General features: G+C 42.3%; 2 protein-coding genes across 2 annotated transcripts in view; one reads left to right on the plus strand and one right to left on the minus strand.

Moving 5' to 3' along the window:
- Positions 1-231: 231 nt before the first annotated feature.
- CUNH17orf64 (chromosome unknown C17orf64 homolog) lies at positions 232-9,609 on the plus strand. Its single transcript, XM_027426108.1, is given in 7 exon segments — positions 232-282; positions 1,640-1,741; positions 1,993-2,168; positions 2,559-2,575; positions 2,578-2,657; positions 6,736-6,931; positions 9,527-9,609. Coding segments are annotated over 7 exon segments (705 nt in total).
- Positions 9,610-16,639: 7,030 nt separating this feature from the next.
- Appbp2 (amyloid beta precursor protein binding protein 2) overlaps positions 16,640-27,480 on the minus strand; it is a 44,364-nt gene continuing 33,523 nt past the window's right edge. Inside the window, exons 10-13 of the mRNA XM_027426391.2 lie at positions 26,159-26,244; positions 24,199-24,389; positions 23,608-23,773; positions 16,640-21,280 (exon numbers count right to left, since the gene is read on the minus strand). Of these exons, the coding sequence (XP_027282192.1) occupies positions 21,027-21,280; positions 23,608-23,773; positions 24,199-24,389; positions 26,159-26,244 (697 nt within the window). The 3' untranslated portion in view covers positions 16,640-21,026. The remainder of the gene's footprint in view (positions 21,281-23,607; positions 23,774-24,198; positions 24,390-26,158; positions 26,245-27,480) is intronic.

Here is a 27,480-nt window from a genome sequence, read left to right on the forward strand (position 1 = left end):
TACCGAGTTGAGTTCCCAGTTGGAGGAGATGGTTGGTGGCCACCCTGAGGCATGAGTGGACAGGATAGAGAGAGGCCTGAGCTCTGTGTTGGCAGTTGCCATGGTTTTGCTCCAAGTTCTGGAGCCAACCTGCCCACTACCTGGGCAGCTCAGGTCACAGAAGCAGTAAGTTAGAAGTCCATGGCGGACCTAAGGAGTGCTCTCCTGGAGCCTGCCAGCCCAGATGTTGAGATGGAAGCCTCAGAGGGGCAAGGGAATGACACATTCAAGCCATTAGAGGAGGTGAAGTGAGGCTCGATGGGAGGGAGCCAGGGAAGGGGCTGGTTTTGGAAAACCATGAACATAAAATTCAAGGAAGAAGACAAGAAAAAAAAATGGTGGTGTGTGTGCATTAGCAAGAGCCCCAAAGAATAACAGAATATAATTCCTTTAAAAAGGAGCTATGGTGTAGCTTAGTAGTAGAGAGCTTGCCCTAGTCCTGGGTTGGATTACCCAGAACTACAAAGTGAGGGATAAGTGGTAAACATGTTTATCAAAGATGTGTTTCTGGCAAGATGATGGGAAGTGCCATTTTACTGTTAGTTAGGAAGGCTCACCCATGCCTATGTGAGCATACATACGTGTTATGGTCTGTGTACAGTTATGTGGCTGTGTTTACGGAGTTAGCCAGAGTTACTACTCTCTTCAGTTGGGAGGAACCTGCCCTGGTGCTTCTTTACCTTTCCCCAGCTGCCCTTCAGAGTGCTCTGAGTGTGGCCCTTCCTCTCTGAACACAGCAGGTAATCTAATTGTCCTGAGAGACTATGAAAATGGGAGGCCCAAGCTGGCAGTGGTGGTGCACACCTTTAATCCCAGCATTCAGGAGGCAGAGGTAGGCGAATCTCAAAGGGCAGCTTGGTCTGCAGAGTGAGTTCCAGGACAGCCAGGGCTACATAGAGAAACTCTGTCTCAAAATACAAAAAAAAAAAAAAAAAAAAAAAAAGAAAAGAAAAAAAAAGAAAGAAAGAAAAGGAAGAAGAAAGAAAGAAAATATGAGATGCAAACCCAGTGACACCAGTTTAATCCTGTGCAAAAAAGTTTTAGTAATATTTTACAGCCACTTTGTCACCACTAATTTTCTTTTCAGTTCCCTTTGTTCCACTTTTGGGTCATAAGACCCCTGATAATCACCACGTTATTTACTGGCTGCCCTCCAGATGCATGCCATAATGCTAAGATTCAGAGATCAATAGATGCGGGCCTGGGACCGCAAGAAGTGCCAAATAAAAGAAAAGGCAATTGCGGCTCGTCCTCTTAAGCAGTCACAGAGTTCTCTCAATGCCTCACTGTTGACATAAGCAGAGCTCATGATAGCTAACCTCAAAGAACTGTGGGAAAAGAAAGTGAGCTAATGTTCATCAGGAGCTTTGAAAAGTTTTTTAGTATAGCCAAGAATTGTTGGAAAAAAATAGGTGAAATATTCTAGGTTTTCTAAGCAGAGGTATTCAGAGATGGCTTGTTTTTGCCCAGGCTTACTATCCTAATGATGTTTTCATAGGGAGAATGGAGAAGGGCTTAGCTGTCAAAGATATTTGCCAAAATCTGCCTGGCACTGGTCCTCAGGCCCAAGCCCCTCGCTGACTGTGCCACCTCCTTCCAGGTGGGGAGTGTTCCCTGCTTAGAGAAGAGTTCCAGAACCATACCTGCTGGAGATGCTCTGGTCTGTCATGCCAAGGGCCTGAGCCAGGATACCTTCAAAATTGTAAGGGGCTCTCCTGGACCCCCGTCCCTACTAGCCTGGGAGGACTCAGGAGGCGTCAGATCCAAGTCCACCACCTGATCTGTCACACTCAGGATGGAAGTGGGTGGGAAATTCACTGGAGCCTTGTCACCACACAGCCCTTTGTGAGCCCCAGAAGGACTGCAGTCGGGCCAGTTTGCCAGACACTTGGGACTGTCCACCTGCCCTTCTTCCTGTCTCTCAGCCCCTCACCTTACCTGTGACCTCCTCAGTGTAAAGAATACCTGAGGCCTCTGAAGGAGTCCCTGCGAAAGTTGAGCCTGCCCAAGGACCTTTCCCAGAAGAGGCGGATAAAGTACACAAAGCAGAGCCTTGAAGCCCTTGGGGACCACATCAACACCTTCCTGCTGCATTACTGCCGGGCCTGGGAGACCAAGCACTGGAAAAGGTAGGCAGCCTCCTTGCCTTATCCACCTCCAGTCAAGATGATGCTATTGTCAAGATCCTCTAGTCATGGAGAGGAAAAGAGCAGGTCCCTCTAGCCGCCAAGGCAGCCCTGATTGTTCCTTAGCTGTACACACAGTAGACACAAATCATTCCCAAGAGCCTCCAGTAGGTTCAACATTTGTTACTAACCCTGATGACCTGAGTTCTATCCCTTGAAGCCACACGGTACAAGGAGAGATCCACTCCTATTGGTTGTCCCCAGACCTCCACCTCCATCCCCTCAACCTGAAACTGGCAAGCAACTTGCAGCCTATTTCTACTGGGTAGGCAGTGCAGAGGGAGAAAGGGTTCAGTTCAACCTCTCAGTCTGGCCTCGGGTTTCTCTCTGCAGGATGCTCTGGAGGTTTGTCTCCTCTTCTCAGACCTGGAGTCAAAGCAGCTTTGCCGTCTCTATAAGTACACCAAAACCAACCAGACAGTCAAGTTCCTAGTGAGGCTTTCCAGAAAGCTCCTCTGAAGCCCAGCAGGAGTTTGATCCATGTGTTCTGAGATCCTGAGGGGAGGACTCGGATGGAGAGGCCCTCTGATACCTGTCCCCTCTTGTCCTTTCCAGAGCTCACTGCTGAGGAAGCACCACCACTCACCACCTCCCCTTACACTGCACCCTGAGGAAGCTGACTAGGGCTACCAAGTCATGACATTTATTCCTCTTCCATATTCACACTGTGGTTTTAACAGGGACAGGGACATTTTGAGCCATTGGTGAGAACAATTGAGGCCAGCCTGGGGACATTCCAGGGCCTGAACACAGAATTAGCCTAGTCCTGTCCTCTCACAGTGGCTGTCAGCTACCCTGATCTCAGGACATGTTTACTTCTTGAGATCAGTGAGAACTCCAAAAGATGTGCTTGTGTGGTTATAACTATTCATACTTGCCTTTTAGAGATTAGAGGTAAGAAAAATTTAATGTGTATTTACTAAATTTTTTGAAAATTAAAATAGGAGATATATACAAATAATCTATGAAAAAGTAACTTTGCTTTCCAAAATTTTCAGAAAAGTAGTAGTGTTTTCTATTTCAGCCCTCTGTAGTGTCTGGCTCAAGGGAGGCAGCTGCAATTTCAGGTCTGACTTAGTAGTTAGTCTCTTATGATATATTGTCTTGGCTGGGCATTGGTGGCGCACGCCTTTAATCCCAGCACTTGGGAGGCAGAGGCAGGCAGATCTCTGAGTTCGAGGTCAGCCTGGTCTCCAGAGCAAGTGCCAGGATAGGCAACAAAGCTACACAGAGAAACCCTGTCTCAAAAAACCAAAAAAGAAAGAAAGAAAGAAAAGAAAGAATAGGCAGCCAGGTGGTAATGGCAGTGGCAGTGGTGATATACATCTTATTTTTGTTTTTCAAGACAGGGTTTCTCTGTGGCTTTGGAGGTTGTCCTGGAACTAGCTCTTGTAGACCAGGCTGGTCTCGAACTCACAGAGATCCATCTGCCTCTGCCTCCCTCGTGCTGGGATTAAAAGCGTGTGCCACCAATGCCTGGCTGGTGATATTCATCTTTAATCCCAGCACTCAGGAAGCAGAGGCAGGCAGCAGATCTCTGTGAGTTAGAGGCCAGCCTGGTCTACAAAGCAAGTGCCGGGACAGCCAGGGATGCACAAAGAAACCCAGTCTCGAAAAACCAACCAACCAACCAACCAAACAAACAAACAAACAAAAAGAACCCATAAGCTTTGTTTATTTGTTTTGAAACAGGATCTCACTTGAACTCACTATGTAGCCTAAGCTATTATCAGATCTACAGTCTGCCTGCCTTAGCTTCCTGAGTGCTGGAATTCAGGGAGTGTGCCACTGAGATCAGCTAAAATAATGAATAGACTTTTAGCCAGGTATAGTGGCTCAAGCCTTTAATCCTAGCACTGGAAAGCAGAAGCCACAGGATCTCTGTGACCTGTGAGTTCGAGGACACCCTAGACTACACAGTGAGGTCCAGGCTAGCCAAGACTACATAAACCTTGTCTCAAAAAGTAATAATAATAATAATAGACTTAAACCACTTTAAAGGACAATCAGTGGAATATTTGTGTCCAGTTCCTGCCACCCACATTCCCATTGCTTCCCCAGCCATAGACCCTTTCTGTAGGCATACTTGTCAAGACTTAGTAAGATAACATTGATAGACCCTTACTAGAGAAGACCTGTAGTTTCCATTAGGATTATGTTTTGTGTTGTATATATCTTATAGTTTCTATTTAAAATTTTAAAATTAACATTAATTCTATAAATGAGTCTTTAAATTTTCATCCATGCATAAAATGTGGTTTGATCATGTTCACTCTCCACATCATCCTCTTACCTCACACACACATTCTACTGATTTTTTCCCAACTAACTTTCTCCTCCTTTTATCTTTTTTTGGTGTGTGACCCAATAAATATAGAGTTGATTATAGTAACATGGGTAAGGGGTTATTTGCAGAACATAGGCAACTTAACAGTGACACACCAATGGGAAAAAAAAAAAATGTCCGTCCTCTCTAGGCATCCATTGAGAGTCTAGATCCTCAGGTGGGTGGGGCCCTGTGAACTACTCCCCCTGATTTTTTTTAAACCAGGTCTTGCTTTCGAGTCCTTGTTGGCCTCAAATTTACAATCCCCTTGCCTCAACCTCCCAAGTGGCGGGATTATAGGCATGTACCACCACATCTTGCTCATGTTACAGGTTTTGGTAAATGTATGGTGAATATTCCTACCCTTAAAGTGTCTTTCGGAGTAGGTACACTACCCCAGTCTTCTGTGATCCATTTACTTACCCTCTCCTTCCTTCCTGAGAGCTCTTGGCAAACTGCTCTTTTCACTGCTCTTGGAGTTTTGTTTTGTTTTTGTTTTTTTCTGGGACAGGGTTTCTCTGTGTAGCCCTGGCTGTCCTAGAAACTCGATCTGTGGACCAGGCTGGCCTCAAACACACTGAGATCTGCCTGCCTCTGCCTCCCAAGTGCTGGGGTTAAAGGCGTGCGCCACCACTGCTGGCTGCACTCACAGTTTCACCTTCTCGTGGCTGGAATCACACAGTACACACCTTCTCAGAGATGTATCAGCGAACTGTCCCTGCTGTGTTTCATCACTAGAATCCAGTGATCTGTAGCTTACATGTTGAACAGCTCTCACCTTCTGAGGAGTCTCTCAAGGCCTCAGAGCATACTTTGAGAGCTCCTAGTTCAAAAGACTAATCCTAAATAGCAGAGAGAAAGTTGCCTTTGTGTCAAGCACTTTCTATTCTTTCCTGTGATCTTCACAAGTCACTCTAAGTAGCAATTAGAACTTATTACCCACCATTTGTCAATGAAACATCCGAAAGCAGGGAGGTGATGGCTGTGCCGGAACACACAAGATAGAACGGGGAGGACAGCCAGGATGCCATCTCTGTTTCCCTGTACGAAGCCAGCCTTGACCTGCTCCACCAATCCTTCCCCTCTCTGCATCTCTGCTGCTGTTCTCCAACATGAATACTTGGGTCATTTTATTAATTCTTTTTCTTTTCCTTCTGTTTATTTTTGTTTTGCAATGCTGGGATTGAATTCAGGGCCTCACACAAGTAGGCAAGTGCTCTACTCCAGATTCATCTACATACCTTCATCTTTCTTTAAGAGAAGGGGAGGGGGCTTCCTGCAGTGTTGCCCAGCACACACTGTCTCCTGGGTTGAATGATCCTCCTGCCTCAGGATATAGTCAGCTATCGGCTGATACTATTTGTTTTTGACTCAGTGTCTGGCTCTAGTAGTTCCTTTTCTAACTATAAGATGTTGCCATTATAGTGACTCCTGGATTTCTGGGTTTCACTGGCCAGAATAACTTCAAAATATATCTTCAGGCTCTCAATTTAAATTTTCTAAAGTTAGGATTTAAACAAAGAAAACAAGCACCACTATTTCATTACAAACAAGCAAGCAAGACATCATTACTCTTAAAAAAAAAAAAAGGAAGGTTTTTTGTTTGTTTGTTTGTTTTTGGTTTTTCGAGACATGGTTTCTCTGTGTAGCTTTGGAGTCTGTCCTGGCGCCCGCTCTGGAGACCAGGCTGGCTTTGAACTCACAGAGATCCACCTGCCTCAGCCTCCTGAGTGCTGGGATTAAAGGCGTGCGCCACCAACGCCCGGCTAAAAAGGAAGATTTAACCTTACAATAAGAGGTAACCTGACTGAGGGTGAGGGTAGCAGAACACTTGCTGGGCACACCAGAAGCCCTGGTGCCCATCCTCAGCACTGCCGTGAATGAATGACATGAAGCATCTGGGTCCAATGGTACAAGCACAGTCATGGCCTTCTGTAGGCTGACACAGCAGGGCTGGGCTTGGACTTCTTAGCATGCATAAACCTCCCTAGAAGATGCAGTTGTCTGCCAGGCCTCCCTACATCCCCAGTTTTTCTGTGACTCCCACCCCATCATTTTGGCTAAGGAAATGTCTGAGATCCCACAGTCTCTCAGCAGCTGGGGCTGGGGTTGGAGAAGGCTGGTACTATAGGATTTAGGCCCCTCTCTCCTCCAGCCTCTCCTCAACAATGGACCCAATTTCAGGTTGCCTTCTGTCCCTTGGATGTACCAGAGAGATACTTGCCGACCAACCAGGAGGATAGACTTGCCAGGCTCTGCAGCACCGGGGGGTTGCATGGAAATATCAGCGGTATGAAGAAGAGGCTGTTCAAGATGCAGACCCCCTGCCAACAGGCTGGCATGCTGGAGGAGCCAAGGTCCTCAAAGTACTTCAGAGGAGGTGATGCCCACTGGGTGTGAGGGGAGGTACCTGGGTGAGAGGCTATGGAGAAGTTGGGGGGTTATCGGGAACAGGCTGGAGCATCCTCTCTGAGACTGACAAGCCATCTTTCTTCTTCCTTTCTATAGTCTCTTCCTTCTGTGTCGTTCCTTCTGTCATTTCCTTCCCCTTCTTCAGTCTCTTTTCTATTTTTATCTCTTCACCAGATATACTTTAAAATATGCAGATAAATGTGTGTGTGTCGGGGGGGGGGTGGGACCAAATAAAAAATATCCAATACCCAGAGGACAGAACTGTTGGCATTTACTGTAGTTCCTTCAGTGTTCTGTGTAAGCCCCCCTTCCTCAGTTTAAACTGAGGAAATAAAGCACACAATGGGACTTCAAAGAATAAAGGCCAGGCCATAACTCTCTTATATCAATTCTAACAACAAATGGATTGAATAAAACCAGGGGGCTAAGAAGAAAGGTCTCACAGTACATACATTTTGAATCCTGTATTTTTAGGTAACTTTGTATAAAGGCCCTTTCTCATATGACTAGAAGCAGAGTAGAAAGTTTCTAAATGCTGAGAGTATGGACCATGCAGGGGGTGGGGTGGGTAGCAATGACAGGATGCCCACTCTGATGGAATGGAATAAAGGGAAAATGCAAGGGACTCATCCTTACAGTGAGCTAGATGGCAAGGGAATGACCTTCCCAGCCACTTTGACCTCTGTGGTGACCAAAATGGTTGGTTCTCTGCACAGGTCTGTGCACTTTTAGGAGATGTCGCCTTTTAAACAAAAAAGAGGCCAGGTAAAGGCCGGAACCTGTGAGGGTTCCTGCTGTGTACTAAGGCACTGAGAGACTTGACAAATGTCTATTTCTACACTTCTAGAACTGGTTTCTGTGCCACAGTTAGCTGTCCTTCCTTTGCTCCTGTTGAGGGAAGATAAAGGCAAGCACGGTGGTCTGGAGAACTCAGTGTAGCACTAACATGTACTCCGTGGCTCTTCTGAGGGCACAGCTGGCTGGAGATCACGAAAGGTGACCTCAGGCATCCCTTCATTAATCCCACTGGGCACAGGAGCAGCTGTGAAAACAGATCATAGGCAGTAAGCCTGAGTCAAACACCTAGTGAGGTCCAGAACTGTGTCTGAGGGCCCAGGTGTAGCCTTGGTTCCTACAGTTTAAACTGAGGAAATAAAGCACACAATGGGACATCAAAGAATAAAGGCCATAACTCTCATATCAATTCTAACAACAAATGGATTGAATAAAACCAGGGGGCTAAGAAGAAAGGACCCCCAAAAGAAGAAGAAGAAGAAGAAGAAGAAGAAGAAGAAGAAGAAGAAGAAGAAGAAGAAGAAGAAGAAGAAGAAGAAGAAGGGGCCCTTATACAGACCCCAGAACTAAACCCACTCTCCATCAAGTCTGCACCTGTGACCATGCCCAAACACCACTACAGGCGCAGGTGGGATGGATATCTCATTACAATGGATCTCTTTGAGTTCGAGGCCAGCCTGGTTTACAGAGTCAGTTCCAAGACAACCAAAGCTACACAGAGAAACTGTCTCAAAAACTAAAACCAACCAAACATGGTCTCATATAGTACAGGCTGGTCTCAAACTCATATGTAGTTAAGGATGACCTTGAACTCTTAGCTCACTGCCCCCACCTTACAAGTGTTAAGATTACAGGCCACCTGATTTACGTGGTATGGGGGATCAAACCCATGGTTTCATGCAAGCTTGGCAAGGAATCTACCAGCTGAGCTACCTTTCCAACCCACTTTCTTTTTATTATTATAAAAATTAAAATTATTATAGAAAACTAAAAGCAGTTAGATAAACATAGGTAGATACATCCACATAATGAGACTAGGCTGTATATGTGATTTTGGGGTGGGCTTGAGACAGGGTTTCTCTGTGTGTCCCTGGCTGTCCTAGAACTCACTCTGTAGACCAGGCTGGCCTTGAACTCAGAGATCCTCCTGCCTCTGCCTCCCAAGTACTGGGATTAAAGGCGTGCGCCACCACCGCCTGGCTGTGTATGAGATTTTGATCTTAACTTGCTTCGTGTTTGGGAGGGGAGCCTGTGTCACACAGGTGGGGCATAGATGAAGTGCCTCAGTCACTTCTCCAACCTTGTTTTTTAAGGTGAGGGTCTCTCATTGAATCTGGAGCTCACTGATTGGCTAGACTGGCTGACTAAGATGCAGGGACCTTCCAGTTTCTACCTCCCCATGATGGAATCACAGCTTCGTGCCATAACCAATGTTTTATATGGCTTGTTATGAGTGGTGAGGAATGAGAGGGCAGCAGGGGGAGGTCAAGCAGGCTTAGGTCTGGTCCTGACTGTGCCTCTAGCTTGCCATGAAGTTTTGGACACATCACATCCTTGCTCTATGTTTGGACAATTACCTGTAAACGGGGGTGGGGAGGGGTGATGTCATCTCTCTACCTCACAGGTTTCAGTGAAAAGCAAGAGAAAGGGACACAGCTGGCAGGGAGAAAAAAAATTTCTGATTCCTCTTTACAACTCTGCATCTGTTCCTGAGATTTCCTACTGGTGGTTGTATCATTGGAACCCTCTCTGACTTCTGTCCTTTCAGGTTATTTAAGGAAACTTCCTCAAAAACTAAAACTGAAGAAAAAACAGATTAAAGAAACTCTCAGGAGCTACTACTACCTATGAGAAGACCCACAGGGACGGAGGCCAGCTCTCTCTGGTTCTCTGAGTAGTTGCATGTACCCTCTAGGGGAACAGGGGATTGAATAGGGTAAAGAAAATTTATTTTATCAAAGGGATGCTTAATTTTTAGTTATGAATAAGTGGGTAGGCGAATAATAATCCTTAAGACAATTCTACTTCACTTGGTGAACTTTATTCATCTTTTATTTGCTTAAAAATATTTGGAGCTGGGCTTGGTGGTCACACCTTTAATCCCAGCATTTGTGAGACAGAAGCAATTGGGTCTCTGTGTGTTTAAGGCCAGTCAAAGCTACACAATAAGAGCCACTTTCTAAGTGGCAGATAGTCCACCTATGCATAGATAAATAGTTGTGGCCCCGTGTTTGGAGGGGTCCAGTGGGGAGAGAGAACAAAGGGGCTTATGGGTGTTAGCACAGGGAAGTACGGGATGGGATAACTGATTGAATTGGGCTAGTCAGTGAGAAGTCTGGCAGCCTCTGAATCAGCTAGACTTCATCTTATGGGTAGCTTGGGGTAGGCAGTGGCAAGGGAGGAGAGATGCAATAGAATGAACTGGTGCCACTTGGGTACTGGGGAGGTTTCCAGGTGACCGTGAGCCAAGTGTATGGAGGTGAGAGAGGCTAGAAACAGAAGCCCGAAGAAGAAATTTTAATAGTCTTAACAGAATGGTGATTTGGACCAGTGGTCAAAAATTGGCAGCTACTAATGCATTTAATTCCTAATGATGAGTTCTACTTCCTAACATCATTTAAAAAATACTAGTTGCCAATATTACAACTGCATTGTTTCCCATTAAATGCAAAATCAAATTTCTGGCTTCTCATACAGCTGCCTCCATTTGGATGTATATTCCTATATCACAACTGGAGGAACTGAGGAGCAATTGCACCAACTTTACTGGTATGCCTCCTAGTTCAGCAGTCTCCTCCTGTACCTAGTACCTTGCACAATGAGCGTCACAGATCTACACCACCTGTGCAACTCTTGGGACCTTTAGTATTTGATATCCCCAAAGTATGCAGAAGCAACACAGGTACGCAGCAAGAATGATGAACTTATGACTTTATGTAATGTTAAAAAAAACTGTTATTGATCAATTGGTGTGTGTGTGTGTGTGTGTGTGTGTGTGTGTGTGTGTGTGTGTGTGTGTACTCACGCTCCTGCCACAGCTTGCTTGTGGAGGTTAGAGGACGTTGGGAGTCCTTTCTCTTCTTCTGCCATCTAGACCTAGGACGGAACCCAGGATGTCAGGCTCATCTGCTGAGCCATCTTGTCAGTCCTTTTTTATTTTACAGTGCTGAAGTTCAAAAAGGACCTTGTGCATTCTAGATGACCTTTTACCTCTGAACCACATATATCCTCAGCAGTCAATTGATGGGTTTGGGTGACACCAAAAAAAAAAAAAAAAAAAAAAAAAAAAAAAAAAAAAAAAAAAAAAAAGTAAAGGAGGAAGCTGGAGAAGTAAAACAGGAACATTGTTGCAAGCTACAGAAACCAGTTAGATGGTGACTCCCCAGAGAGAAGTGGGCTCAGTGATTTTCTTTTTAAATGCATTTGTGTCTGTGTGAATGTATGGAGCATGAGGGATCCGCTGGAGCTGGAGTCATATAACTGGTTGTGAGTCAACTCGTGTGCTAGGAACACCCACATCTTCCCCTGGAAGGGCAAGGGTCACACCGAACTGCTGATAGCCTTCTCTCTGCCTCCAAGGCCCAGAGGCTTTTCCTTCCTTCCTTCCATCTTTCCTTCCCTCCTTCCTTCTTCCTGTTTTATGACACTAGGTCTCTCTGTGTAGCCCCGCCTGTCCTGGAACTCGCTCTGTAGACCAAACTGACCTCGAACTCAGATATCTGCCTGCCTCTGAGTTCTGAGTGCTGGGATTAAAGGTGCGCGCCACCACGCCCGGCAACTCCTCTCTTCCTTTTACCCAGTGCTCCCCGGAAGCCCAAGAAGGGACTGCGGGGGGGGGGGGGGGCTCTTGCTAGCTTTTGACGTCTTTGGGAGATTTGGATTTGGGAGAGAGGAGCTGGCAAGCTAGAAGGTGCATGCTGCTGAGGGGCTCTCTGCAAAATAGAGCACTGGTCACTGTGGGGTAGCATCGCCACCTACAGGATCTGTCGGGAGTCCCTCTGCCTTCCAACCAGGCTGCTGGGCGCAAAAAGCCAGGGACGGGGAGCTCTCCCTACCCGCAACAAGGGAGGCTGGGTTTGGTGTCCTCTTAACTCTTTCCTCAAACTCAGTACGACCTTAGAATTCTAAAACAGCAGATCACAGGTTTCTCTGCTCAAAACTCTAACGTTCCTCGTTTCATCCGAAGTCAGAGTCAGCTGGTCCTGGTGGTACACACAATTTCGGTGATGGGGAGGAGAGGCGGGAGGTGAGGCAGGAGGATCCAGAGTTCCAGGAAAGCTTGTCTCAAAAAAACAAATAAAATAAATGATAAAAGTAGAGCCCAAGTCATTGCTGGGTTCTGCTAGGTCATCTATGATCCACTCCTGCAACTCCTCAGCTTCTGTCCTCACCCTTGCTTTCCTCACACTTGTCAAGTTCATCGCTATTTTAGTTTTCTGTCACTGAGATCATGAACTTACAAAGAGGAAAAAGTGTTTAAATTATATTTTTAGCGTGCACATAAGTGTGTGGCCCACTTGAGCCATAGTTCATCACATGCAGAAGCCAGAAGACAACTTGATTATTGGTACATCTTAAGCAATTACAAATAGTAGCCACTTAAAATTCTATAGAATTAACAAATGAAAGACCATACCCAAACAGCATTTTTTAGCCTCTGTGTAGAGGAGAAAAAAGGTGTTGTCTCTTGAACCAGAAGTTAGCGTAGGAACTAGGTAGGACTCAGTGCTGATGAGCCATTGGCCTCACACAGCAGCACACAGTGTCTCTGTGCCTCTTGCTCTTGGCCAGCCTGTCATTTTTCACATCATGTAAATAACTGGAAAACTGATATACGTTTGTTTTTTTTAAAAAAAATTCATTTAAGTGTATAAATGTTTTGCCTGTGGGAAAGTAAGCCCACTGCATGTGTACCTGGTGCCCTCTGAGGCCAGAAGATGGCGACAAATCCCTGAAACTAGAAATTACAGACAGCTGAAGGTGTGAGCAATGTGAGTGCTGGGAACTTTGCAAGAGCAACACGTGCTCTTAACTGCTGAGCCACTTATTTCTAAGGTTAGTCGTTTGTTCCTAGCTAAGGTGTCTCCACCCAAAGTAGGATGATGTAGTGGTAGGAGACACCAGAGAGTACCTATGGCGGCTGAGCGGAAGGGGAGCTAGCTGATAAATCATACACCAATCTGTGCCCTTATGGTAAAGCTAATCCTAGGTGGGAAACAAAAGAAAACATAAAACCAAACCAAACCCAGGGCTCCTCCACAACCTCTCCATAGCAACACTTCTATCCATGTCTGTGGTTCAGGAGTGGATGTCCTGAGTGCTTTATCCTTCTCACTAGATTTCTGTGTCGAACTTGTTAGCCAGACTTCCTTATGGTAGACAGGGAAGCAGGCACAGCTGAGCCAGGTCCCCACTGTCAAGGCCTCCTGGCTCTATTCACAGCATTGCTTTTAGCTTTTAGTGTCTTCCTCCTCCTCTCGAGGATGTAGACATTTTCCTGTTGTTTTGTTTGTTTGTTTTGTTTTTTGTTTTCTGAGACAGGGTTTCTCTGTGGCTTTGGAGGCTGTCCTGGAACTAGCTCTTGTAGACCAGACTGGTCTTGAACTCACAGAGATCTGCCTCTGCCTCCCAAATGCTGGAAGTAAAGGTGTGCGCCACCACAGCCCGGCAGCATTTTCCATTTTTTATATAGCTAAATCCCAAATCTTTTATGTGTTTTAGTGACTTTGAAAGGGCTTCTGCACTGAGAGTATTTGGAATTTTGTCACGTTTTCTTCTGGCATTCCAGTTTCAGTGTTTGTTTTAAGCCACTCTCCTACCTAAGCTTATTTTGTTTGATATCGTGCAATAGGAATGCAGTGTGTATGCTTTTCAATTGGCTGAACATTTGTCCATGGTTGTGAGAATGTATTTATACCCTGTAGCAATTAGAAAGACATTTGTCTATGACCATTTCAGATGTAGCTTTTCTATGTCAAATTCCTGGTTTACTTGGATCTGTATCTTCACTTTTCTGTTCTGTTTTGTGGATTAGTTCTGTCGTGTCAAGCTGAGATCTAATGAAAACAGAGCAGAAACCGTAACAAAAAAATTAGATGGAACAGGGACAGATTTGAAAAGGGAGCTTTTGTTATTATGGTTGTTTTACATTTAAGTGTGTATGTAGCTCTGGCCTGAACTGACACTATGTAGACCAAACTCTTGTAGACGCCCCCTGCCTCTGCTTCTCAAGTACTGGGAGTAGAGTGTGCCCCTGTTCCTGACATTTATGGTTAGTCTTCCAAAAGGATAATGGCTGATTTAACTGCCAGGCATTTTGTTGTTGTTGTTTTTTCGAGACAGGGTTTCTCTATGTAGCTTGGAGCCAGTCCTGGAAATCGCTCTGTAGACCAGGCTGACCTTGAACTCAGAGATCCACCTGCCTTTGCCTCCCCAGTGCTGGGATTAAAGGAATATGCCACCATACCCAGCTTGGTATCTTGCCACCACTGCTGAGCAACATTTTTTTTTTAATTCTAAATGTACATAAAATTTGCCATCTTATTAACCTCTAGCCTTTTAAGTGCTGCATATTAACCACTTCTATTGTAATCGTTTACATTTCCTGTGCAACCCATCTCCAGAACTTCCATTGTGTAAAATGGAAACCAAACCCACTAAGTAATCATTTCCCATTTCCTCTTCCTCCCAGTATCTGACAAATCATCGTTCTTTCATTGTCTGTGAATATTACACTAAAACCATATAGTAATTTTATTTGGATTTGCTTTTGTTTTGAGACAAGGTCTCATGTAGCCTAAGATGGCTTCAAACTTGATATATAGCAAAGGATGATTAGGAACCGTTACTCATGCCTCAGCTTTTCATGCTGGGAATACAGGTATGCCAACCATACTCAGCCTTTTGGCTTTTTAGCATGATATTATGTTATAGTATTGTCATAATTTCCTTTATATGTGTACTTTCTTACATGTGAGAGAGGGAGGTGTGCCAAGGTGCACGTTAGAGGACAAGTTGTGGGAGTCAGTTCTTTTCCACCAGATGGGTTCCAGAGTTGGAACCTGAGCTACCAGATTTGGTCACAAGCACCCTTACCTGCCGAGCCATGCCACCAGTCCATACATTCTTTTTTAAAGACTGGGGTTCATTTTAAGGATGCCACATTTTATCTGTTCAACCATCAATAGACATCACATCCAGATGTTGGTTTGAAATGTTTCCGTAGAACCACTGGATCACATGGTAAATGTATACACTCTTTAGAGGACACTCCATATTGTTTTCTGTAACATCTACCATGTCATGTTTTACAACGGTGCACAGGGACCTAATCCTGACACTTGTTTTTTTTGTACACAGGGTTTCTCTGTAGCTTTGGAGGCTGTCCTGGAGCTAGAGCTCTTGCAGACCAGGCTGGTCTCAAGCTCAGAGAGATCCACCTGCCTCTGACTCCCGAGTGCTGGGACTAAAGGCGTGGGCCACCACCACCCAGTGACTCTTGTTTTAAAAGAACTATCCTAACAGGTGTTTCTATTCTCTTGAGAGAGCGGGTGCAGTGCTGGGAATTGACTTCAGAGCCTTGGGCATTCTAAGTTCACATTGTACCACTGAGCTATGCCCCAGATGATCTTGAATTTTTTTAAATCTATAATAGTGTTTGAGTTTATCTGGGTTTGTTAACACACTGAGTTTGTTACATGTGTCTGTCACAGAGTAAGCTATATATTATGTTAGATAATGCAGAAATCAATAAAGTTTACAAGCTGAAAGCAGCCTGATTACCAGCTTTGAGAAACGTATGATGTGCTTTAAGTTCGAAATAAAATGCCACACTCAGAATTGTGACAATCCAAACTTCATGCGGAAGGACAAAAATACATTTACTACCACTAAGGAAGCAAGCATCAAAACACAAGGGAAAAGGGAAAGCAGGTTTTTTTTTTTTTTTTTTTTTTTTTTTTTGTCCAACGCACTTGGCTTTACGTTATTTCAAAATGAGGCATTTGGCAGGCAAGATGGCTCAAAAGTTAGTGAAGTAGGTTAGAAGCTGCTCTTCCAGGACCTGAGTTTGACTCCCAGCATCCTCACCTTGGGACATCCCACAATGAGCTGATGAAGTCCAGCTCCAGAGGACCTGATACCCTCTCTTCTACTCCCCGCAAGATACCTGCACACAAAAGTTGCACACACTCACACATACATTTCAAAACATTTAAAATGTGGTCTCATTTCCTGTAATTCTTTTAACTGTCTCATGGTAGAGTACTTTTTAAAAGAACAATCCCTGCCAGGGGTGGTGGCACACCTTTAATGCCAGCACTCGGGAGGCAGAGGCAGATGGATCTGAGTTCGAAGCCAGTCTGGTCTATAGAGCGAGTTCCAGGACAGCTATGGCTACACAGAGAATTCCTGTCTCAAAAACAACAACAACAAAAAAACCAAAACCAAACAAACAAACAAACAACAAAAAGAGCACAGCTTACTCCTTCATGTGAGGAAAAGGCGGGGGATTAGAATGATACACTCAAATTCTTACATTGAGGGGCAGTTGGAACTGAATCTTTCAGCTGACTCTACAAGGTCTCTTAACCACCCACAGCCTTTTATAGTCAGAAGCTATTGATGTGTGATGGCTGCTCTCCCTTGCACTAAAGCTGTCATTTCCAGAGGCTGCACTAAAGCTGTCATTTCCAGAGGCTGCCATGAGCATGGTTCCCAATGCTGTCTCCCTGAGTCTCTGCAGCACATCTTCATTTTCTTGAACAAGAACACTTTCGTTCTAGGGTCAAGTTTCTCTCACATGGTTCTCCAGTAAGAAGAGTATACAAAATTAAAAAGCCCTGAATTCCAACCCAAAGCAATCACAACTCAACTGGAAATATACACTATGAATGCAGGAACACTATTTATTAGGTCAATAATTCATTTAGCAATACAAGTACAGAGTATATCACAATGCTGGTTACAAACATACTTAGTGTGGTTTTATAGTTACAAATAACGGTGGGTGCTACAAGTAGGTGAGAATGGTATGAAAGGTTGTCTGACTCAATGAACTGTTTTCGAAATCTATTAATGACCTTAGATATTTCTATAGAAATTCCTGTGGCACTAGTAGTGGGGGTTTTTCTGTAAAGAATATTAGTGATTCATTTGTAATTATTCCATTAAGGGATTTTTTTATTGAGCCTATTAAATCATAACCCCTGTTGCTTAATAAGGTATAAAAATAGTACTGACCTGGTAATATTTAATAAAATGTAGCATTCATTCACATAATAAAACTAAATTGAAAAGTTTTAGTCACCATGGCAACATATTTTCCCATAAAAGGAATATACAGAAACAGAGTGATGTCATATAAATGGTACCTTCCATTCAGTGATCCAACACTTTGTGCACCACAACCAAGTTTTCTAGATATCTATATATAGCATAATATATTTAATCTTAAATTTTACTTTCCAAAAACATGTGCACTTCAACAAACTCATTAAGGCCACTCATGCTATAGATGCCTAGAACTGCAAATAACAACAGTGTTAAGAAATCCTAAAACACACGCCTTCAAATCACCGTCAGGATAAAAGTTGGTTTTTGCCTAAAACATTCCTGAGATTTGGGGACAAACAAACTACTAGCCTTAATATCTGTAGACTACTTCAAATGTTCTATTTAAAATAAATCTTTCTTTCTTTTTTTAATTCAGGTAATTTGAGGTCCTCTAAAGCCAAGAGGTGAAAGAAGTGTTAATCTTTAAAACAAAAATAAAACTCTTAAAAATTCAGTAATTATAAATAAGAATTTTTCCAGTAGTAACTCTGCTAACCCATAAAAAGAAGACTGGAGGCAGCAAGGCCAAAAACCCTAGGGGAAAACATAAAAAAATAAGTGGCAGTTAACAACACCTGTTACTTAGCAAACCATCCTTTGAATTTGCCAAGTTTTGTCCAAAGCTTGCATCATATTTAGGCACAGCTGTTTGAACTATAAAGACAAGTCAATGGTAGGCTCAAGACTTGGAACCTCACAGCTGCTGCTCTTCTATTTGATTTCCTGAGACAGGATCTCACTAGGCTGTCCTGGCTGATAAGTGATTTTCCTGTCTCAGTCTCCACGAGTAGTTGGGATTAAAGCTTGTGCCACCAAGCAGCTTCCTGTACTTAACAACTATGAACGCTTCTCCTGGTTTAGGACAATGCAGGAATACCCGGGCAGGGTACTGTTGAGTTGGTCTTTACAAAAGAATGTAGATTTGATGAAGAAAGGGTCCAATTCCTCAAGTTGAAGTCTAGTTTGAAGACCCATAAATATGTACTAAATCCCCGTTGATGCTATTAAACTGAATGCAAGTGACTCCCCTGTGTCATATGCACAAACTCCCAACGCTCCCAGCTGGAGTAGCACCAGGCTTTAGGAAAAAGAGAACTCAGGGGAGTGTGAGATCATAGGCCCTTATTTAAAATTACATGCAAGCTATTGATTATTGTGAGGTAAACTTTATTCAATTTTTCCTTTTTGTTTGAGGAAGAATCTCTCTGCCTGGAACTTAGTATCTTCCTCCCTCAGTGCCCTGAATACTGAGATTATAGACATATGCTATCATACCCCCACTTTAATTTTAAAATTCAAATCATGGTAGCATTCCTCTTACTACTTCATCCTAAACATTCTTGCTAAGGGATAAGTCCCACACTTGGAATTATTAGGGAATTAATTTTCAGTAGAATCAGGACATATCAAGTCATACCACTTAAGAGAACAGACTGTGCCAGGTGATGGTGGTGCATGACTTTAATCCCAGCACTCGGAAGGCAGAGGCAGGGGGATCTCTGAGTTTAGGGCAGCCTGGTCTACAGATCGAGTTCCAGGACAACAAGGGCTACACAGAGGAACTCTGTCATGAAAAAAAGAAAAACAAACAAAAAACCAAAACCAAAACCCAAAAACAAACAACCCCCCAACAAAAAACACTAAACAGATTGCTAGAGGATAGGAATTAGATTAATTTTTATGAACTTAGAGAAAACTATATTAAAGGAACGGTAAGATGGAGAAACTTGGCAATAATGATACCGGGGTGGGGGCTTGTCATCTGACATTATCACCCTGTGACCACAGGCTTCTAAACTTGTTACTTTATCACCAAGTATGAGTTAAGCTTAAACTGAGTTAAGGGGGATGAGTCCTTAAGTTATCTGACTATACAAAATGTTGTATATGCATAACACCAAAAATTCAGATTAAATAAAAATAATTCATGTAGAAACTTAAGTTTCAAAATATTTATTGAAAAACAATTTAGCACGACATTCCTATACCACAAACATAACCACAGGGCTCTAAATGGCCAATAATAGTATACAAAGCCTATCTTGACAATGTCTTTGGAGGTATTAAATATATAGGCCCGTGCAGCTGGAGCTGGGTAACTTAGAAATGTTGCTCCTGGTCACAAAGCCTACTTGGTAGTAAAGGGTGCCACTGAACAACAGACTGCAATTAACTGGAGTAACCAGCTGCATAAACTGCAAGTGTGCTGATTTATTCTTTGAAGAATTTATAAAGAAATTCAGTTAGAGGAATGAATAAATTCATCTCTGAATTCAAAGCTCTTATCTTAGGGTGTGAGCTTGCCTCATCTACCTGGGTACGTCCCCAGTAAGTTCCTTCCTAAAGACCTAAATGCACAGATTTATTACTAAGACTGCAATTAGCAGTTTCAAACAAAGTTAAAACTGGGAAGTTAAAAATGTTTGATAAGTTCTGAAGTTTCTAATATTTCTGTACTCTACATGATAACTTTGTTTTCCCCTTAACCAACAAGCATGCTAAAGAACAGAATTTGACACACACTCACTCAACCTACACACTACTCCAAGCATTGCCAGAAGCAGGGTGTCTAACAGCCAAGTCAGGAGCCATCAGGGTAGAAGCCCAGACTCTTTAACTACAGAGGCACCAGACAGGCCACTGTGTTAAGAACTGAGGTAACAGCAAAAGACCTTTTTGTTTCTTTTTGTTACACATCATAACTTAGTAATTGAGTATTTGCTCCACATTAAATAACCTGGCTAGTTTTAAACAATTAGAAAGTCAGACATTACAGGTGGAGGATCTGTTCACTAGACTCCTGGGTTTCAGTTAAAATGACTAGTTGTATTATTATTTCCCATAAAAATGAAGGATTCTAAAGACTTATTTTTGTGCATTCAGTCTTCTTAATACCCACAAACATAGAGTAAACCTAAAATTTTCATCTGGACATGAGTTATTTCGTGACTCTTAGCCAGTATGTTTGTTAGCAACATGGAGTATTAGGGCAAATATTAAAACAAGGGTGGCCGCAGCAGATAGTTACAGACTTGCTTATGACATTGCCTTGACTAAAGATTTGCCACTGACATTGCCCAAATCCCATAGTTTGGTATCTATGGTACAAATAAAACTCTTCCTGTAATACTTTGCATTCTATCTAATTGCAATTATTCTACTGGAAAAGGCAAGTACAGTGACTAAAATAATAACCTAAAGCCCCTGGTCCAAATAACCACTTTCCACAGTTGCCTGGTCTTTTTAGAGCCTTCTGGTCCTGTTAGGGCATCTCACTGTTGTACCAAAAACAGAGTAAGAGCTGAGCTGCTGGTCCACCTGGTGTGTGACTGACAGATCAACACTGGTCCAGTCAGATAAATCTGACAGCAGTCCTTCCCTGAAACACAGTTCTAGAATGGCTGTATGCACCGATCTGGGAAAGATAGCCAAGTCTACATTAGGATGCCCCCCTTTTATTAGTACCTGTGTTACTTTTCTATACTGCATATAAAGAGTTTTCCATAAAATTTCTTTACAATACAGTATTGAATACCTCCACATGGAAGAATTATGTTAAAAAGTTGTTAAAATCATCCTTACATAATAAGAATGCAACTCTTTTAAACTCTTAAATAGTTTTATTTAGGGGTTCTTTTTTTTTCTTTCAGGCTTTCTGAAAAATGAATTATTTTTTTAAAAAGGTGGGGGAAAGGTTTCCTGTTGTTCTAATGGGATGAGAATGTGGGACTACTTACACACGCGGCACATGCTGATATAACTCAATATATGCTTATTCTACAGGAACTGCAATACAGGACTACCCGAAATAGGGTCTTCAATGGACTGGACCAGTGTTTCAATGCAAATACCAGCCCCAAAACAACATGGTTTTGATTTCACAGTATGAATTCCCCGGAATCTGGGAAAAGGTAATTGTTAGCTGAGGCTGTCCCTCAGCAGCTTGGTCCCTCAACATTCTGAGACATCAGGAAGGACTGCACCACTTCTTCGGTGGACTGGGGGCTGCTGTTGACGTCTTCAAGGGCATCGGTCACTGAATACTGTCGATCTCGCAACCGGTTCCAGTTAGACAGAACATTGTGATACTCAAACACTTTTTCGTAATTTCCAATTGAGTTGTAAAGTTTAATGAGGCCTCGGTAATCATATTCTAGTCCACTGTAGCCTTCACCAAACAGTTTCTTCCCTAAAATAACATAAGAAACAAACAGATCAAATAATGTACAATAATTTTTTGCTTTGATTTCAATACAAGTTTAATTCTTTAAACAGGCTGGCTGGGTTTTAGTCCCATGGAAGGAAAAACTATAGTCTCTGTATCATTGCCTCTTAAATCATTCACATCCATGCAGTATCTCTAAGATGTAAAGGAGTTGGCTTTACTAGAAATGCTAAAATAAATTTTATAGGGTTTGTAAAAATGTTTGTAATTAATTCAAGTATGTGTGTGTGCATTTATGTGTGCGCTTGTGTGTGGAGGTCAGAAGATAACTTTCAGGAGTCTCTTCTCCTTTCATCAGATGAGTTCCAGATGTAGAATTCTAGTTGTGTAGGTTGGTGGCAGCTGCCTTGACCTGATGAGCCATCTTATCAGCCCCAAATTTCAGGTTTAAGGAATAATGTTTTTAAGAACATCTTAAAATAATATGGAGATTTATAGTGTCTCTCTATGTAACCCTGCCTGGCTGTCCTGGAATTCACTCTGTAGAATAGACTGGCCTCAAACAACGCTGAGATTAAAAGCGTGTGCTACACCATTCCTGGATAGTTTTGTTTTTAAAATAAAATGTGCTAAATTTTGTTTTGTCAAGCTGATTAAAACCTAGTCACTTGGGAAGAAGAAACTTCAATTGAGGAAGTGCTTAGATCAGATTAGCCAGTCTGTGAAAGATGTTATGACTGATGACTGATATAGAGACCCTGGCTATTGTGGCAGGACCATCCTTAGGCAGGTAGTATCCTGAGCTATGTAAGAAAGCTAGCTGAGCATGAGGCAGAGAGACAGTCAGCAAGCAGCATTTCTCCATGGTTCCTGCCTCGAGTTACTGCCCTGACTTATTTCCAATGATGAATTATGACCTGGAAGTGTATAATAAAATAAACCAATTCCTCTCCAAGTTCCTTTTGGTCGTGGTGGTTTTGTCACAGAAACAGAAAAAAACAAAATAGAACACAAACTATAGAGACTATCTACAATATGCTTATTTCATTTAAGCAAGGGAGGATAAAATATTTTATAATCTTTGTGTAAAACAATACATAGAAAAATAAGACATGAGAGATTGGTCACCCAAACCAGGTGGGTGGTAACTATGTAGAAGAAATTAAGGAAACTACACATCACTAGGAAAGTAGTTGCCTATGAATTCGTGATTTTTTTCAGAACATTAGTATTTCACACTCAGAGATTGATCAAGTAAGACAATTTACAATGATTAACACATAAATATATGGATCACGATTTGTGACAGAGACAGCAATGGGGGAAAGGACAATCTGTTGAAGAAAAGGGAGTGGGTCAACTATATGTGCTTGGAAAAAGTGAAATTTGATTCCTTTCCTGTACCATGAACGAGTTAATTTTAGGATTGCAGATCTAAAAGTGAATGGTTAAGTAGAGTGTCCAGAAGATGATCTTTTAGAAGAGTATTTTCATAACTGGTAGGAAAAACTCACTCAAACTAAATACAAAAGGTACTAACAAGTACTTCAAGGCAGTCTATTAATACCAAGGAGTTCTTAGGCTAGGCGTGCTAGCATATCCCTGTGATCCAAGCATTAGGAGGAAACAAAATGGTCAGGAGTTCAATACCAGAGTGAGCTATATGAGTCCCTGCATCAATAAACAAAAATAAAATGAAGTGAAATAAACTGTACTTCCCAATGTGCTCTCAAGAAAACAGGCCACAGCACAAGAGGAGACCTCTGTATCTATCACAGGCAACCAACAGGGTTCAATAGTTATAGTACATGGAGAATTTCCTAAGTCAACAATGCCTGACAATTCAATATAAAAATGGGCAAGAACCGTAACAGCAATTTCATACAATGAGATGATAATACAGTCAAATGGAAACAATTCAAATGCTCTTCATGTTCATTAAATGTAGACTAGATAAACAATGACACCCAAATCCAATATAATGTAAGTTATGGAAACTACCAAGGGACTAGCAACACATCAGTTAACCCACTAAGAAAGATAGTCTCCACTTAATATCAAGGTCAAAAACAGGCAAACCTAATTATGTTAAAGATGTGAGACCTCCAGACGGCAAAAGGAGCAGGGACAGCAGCTGGACTAACACCTCAACGTAGTGACTTTTACCTATAGCCACATATCACTAATGACTTCAATACTGAGGAAGAGCCTTGACAGGAGTATTCTAAACGGCTGTGGTCAGTTCTGTCTTGTGAAGCACTAACTTTGTCAGTGTCAACATTTCCCTTGTGCAGCATATAACAATGTGGGCACGCTCTGGGACACCTAAGAAAAATGTAAAGGTAACATACCAATTGCTATAGATCGCAAATATAGTTTTTCAGCATTTTCATATTGATTCATGTCATAATTATATAAAGATGCCAAATGTCCCACCGAAAGGGCTACTTCATAATCTTCTTGACCAAGAAGCTGCTCTTTAATCTGAATTGCTTTTATGTGCATTTCTTCAGCTTCCTGAAAAATAAGCCAAATGGAACATTAGATCGCACTTTTTCTAAGGACAACAACTCTACTCAATGAGCAAGTTTGTTCTAAATGTCAACCGCAGGTTATGATTGCCATCAGGTAGTAAGATCAAACAACATCCCATACCTTTTCCAAAAGCAGTTAATAAAAAAAGCCTTACTGGCACATTTTTTTGTTGTTGTTATTTTGTTTTGTTTGTTTTTTTTTTCTTCCAAACAGGGTTTCTCTGTGTAGCTTTGGAGCCTGTCCTGGAATGAACTCTGTAGACCAAGCTGGCCTCAAATTTACAGAGATCCACCTGCTTCTGCCTCCCAAGTGCTGGGATTCAAGGTGTGCGCCACCACTGCCTAGCTAGATTTATTATTTTAAATTTACTAATCATTTAGAGATAAAAGAATATAAGCCCCCTTTACCTTAAATTTTCTCATTGACTGATAAAGTCTTCCAAGGTTGCCATAGTGTTTTGCAGTCTGTACATTAAACTCCCCGAAAGCTTTCTTAGCTAGCTGGAGTGAAGACAAGTGCAAGTCATGTGCTTCCTGAAGCAGCCTCTGTTCTGTCTCTTTGTTATGACAGTCAATCGCGATCTCCTCTAAAATAAGTGCTGAACGAACAAAGAGTTAAGTTAGGAAACTTAGCATCCATTTTCTAAAGGGCCAAATATCCAACTGAAAATTAAAGACTGTAGTATTTACTGAATACGTAACTGACTGTAGTTTAGAACTGGCCAAGATCAAAGCCTTCGACATTTGAGGTTGGTTTCTTTTTTTTCTTATTTCTTTTCCTTTCTTTTTTTTTTTGAGTTGGGCTCTCGATATATAGCCCAAACTAGCTTTGAATTCATGGCAATCCTTCTCCTTTAACTTCTTTCTAATGTTGGGATTCCATGTGTGTGCCATTGTGCTAAGCCAAACTATTCTAATTCAACAGTATACTTTTGGAAAAGTCATTCTATTTACACAGTACATTCATTCAAATGGAGGAAAAATGGTTTACCTTAAATTATTTTTCAGAATCAGCTTCTATTGTAATAGCATGCTACATTTTATAGATGGAAATTTGATTTTAAAAGTAAATGGTCACCTGCAAATGGTGATGAATGCCTACGTGAGCAACTGGGAGGCCAAGGCAGCAGGGTTGGGAGTTTAAGGCTAGCCTTGGCTGCAGGACAACTTTAAGGGCAGCCCGGACTACATGAGACCTTGTCTCAAAAAACCAAACCAGAAAAAAAGAAAAAGAAAAAGTGAATGCTAGAAGTAAAACTATGGAGGAGTGCTCTAAGCACTTCTGACAATTCTGAAAGCACCCTTTATGAAACATAACCTTTAACCAAACATAACTGACAAAGTGTTGCCTCTTACTCTACCAACCCAATTGGGTCAGAAGACATTTCAATTTCAAGGTTCCACCCAAGGTTTCCAAGGCCATATAAGGCCTAAGAATACAGACATTGTCAGCTCATTTTACGTCTTGGCATTATACAGAGGCAGTGAAAAGGCAGTCACCTTAAGAAAAGAAGGTTTAAAGCAGTTTCAATTCCAGAGGAGATTAAGGTACTTAAAAGGAAGTACACGCCTATGTGTACTGTGATAGGAAAATGTTCAGGACACAGCAGGAGAAAACATAAGGCTAGAAGTTACTTTCTCCAATATTTATTTATTATGTGGGTGGGGGATGAAGGTGGGGGTGAATTTGTGCCACAACATTCAAATGGAGGTGATAAAACAATCTGGTGGTAGCCAGTTCTTTCCTACTATATTTATGTGGATACTGGGTATTGAATTAAGGTTATAAGGCTTACTCCCTTAGCCATCTCACTGGCCCTTTAATATCTTACTCAAAGAAAGAAGGAACTAAAAGAATCAACACAATGGTGATTCAGTATTAGTGAGGCTTTGTGTAACTTATTTTTTTCTCCTATCTAACTTCATGGCTGGCACTACTGAATGAAGATAATCCAGAATGAGCAAAAGACTCATCTGCATTCACATAATTATCACAAGGGTGATCCCGTCTCAACAGAATCATGGCAGTAAGTGAAGGAAGAGCACTGGTGAGGATGGGCAGACAACTTAAAAAAGCAAAGGGGGAATTTGGCAAGAACACTTAAAAGTTGGGGTTAAAAAGAGGGCTAGCACTGTAAGCCAACCCTCTGGGAACCCTTGTCAGTCCTATGTTACTGTGGAATCGTCTGCATTACTCTTCTATATTACTCCAAGGAAGGGGATGGAGGGAAGAAGAAAGTAAAATGAACAAACAACGATATATGAAAGAGTTGAGGGAACTATTTCAGTAGTCATATATAATCTAACAGCCAAACTTTATGCCACATATTGAATTTACAGTCATCTCAGACTAGATTACAAAGGGTACCTTTCACCCTCTTTGAAGAAGCCAAAAGAAGATGATCTTCAGGTAGGATGTGGGTAATGATACCAATGGCTCTTTCTGCATGAAATCTGCAATACACATAAATAGAGTCTAGTGGTTTGTTTGTTTTTAGTTAAAAGTGATATAAAAAACATAACATGTATTACAATATTGACAGAAAGTACTAGTAAAACCACAAAAACAATCAAAGAGTTTTGGGGCTCGAGAAATGGTTCAGCAGTTAAGAGCATTTGCTGTTCCTCAACAGGACCCAAATTCAGCTCTAAGTACTCACACTGGGTGGCTTACAAACTCCTGTTAACTCCAGCTCCAGAGGATCTGACTGATCTCTCTTCTCTCCCTTTCTGTTTTTCGAGTCAGGGTTTCCTCTGTGTAACAGCCCTGGCTGTTCTAGAACTAGCTCTGTAGACCAGGCTGGCCTCCAACTCAGAGATCTGTCTGCCTTTGTCTTCCAAATGATGGGATTAAAGGCATGCGCCACCACCACTGGGCATGAATACCCACTGTATTCTAATCTCCTCAAAAAAGTCCTCATTATGGTCTATAAGACTCAATCTCTCACTGCCACCTCCCTCCCTCTCCTCCCATTCCTACACCAACCCTCTTAGCCTCCAGTCTCTCTCTCTCTCTCTCTCTCTCTCTCTCCTCTCTCTCTCTCTCTCTCTCTCTCTCTCTCTCTCTCTCACACACACACACACACACACACACAAAAATCATGTTCTTACTGTAGCAGTGCTTTCCCTTCTGTGTGCACATGGTTAATTTTCGCTGAACAGAGTACATAAAGTCCCTGAAAATCTCTCACCTCTCTAATTTTCTATCCATGGTAACATCTGGTTATCTGTTCGCAGCCCAGCCCACTAAACACAAGGTAAACTACTTGCCTATTATACCTGCTTCTCCCTTACAACCCACACATCTTAAAAAAAAAAAAAAAAGGTTTATGTTTATCATTTTTAATTATGTATCTGAGTGTGGGTATATGCATGTGAGAAACCTACAGAGGCAAGGTGTTGCATTCCTCTTGTGCTGGAGTTACAGGTGGTTGGTTGTAAGTCACCAGACATGGGTGCTGCAAACCAAACTCAGGTCCTCTGAAGAACAGTATTCATTCCTAACCACTGAGCCATCTCTCTAGCTCCCCGCTCAAACTTATCTCTATCTTCAAATTCACTAGTTCCCTTTAGTGTTTAACTAATGTGCTGTTTAACTTGTCCATAGAGTTTTAATACCAATGACTATACAGACAGGTGCCTTTTCCTCAGCTCTGTTGCTTTCTTTCTTTGAGACATGTTGGTAACCTA

Source organism: Cricetulus griseus, chromosome 7 (genome assembly GCF_003668045.3).
Source record: "Cricetulus griseus strain 17A/GY chromosome 7, alternate assembly CriGri-PICRH-1.0, whole genome shotgun sequence".
Lineage (NCBI taxonomy): Eukaryota > Metazoa > Chordata > Mammalia > Rodentia > Cricetidae > Cricetulus > Cricetulus griseus.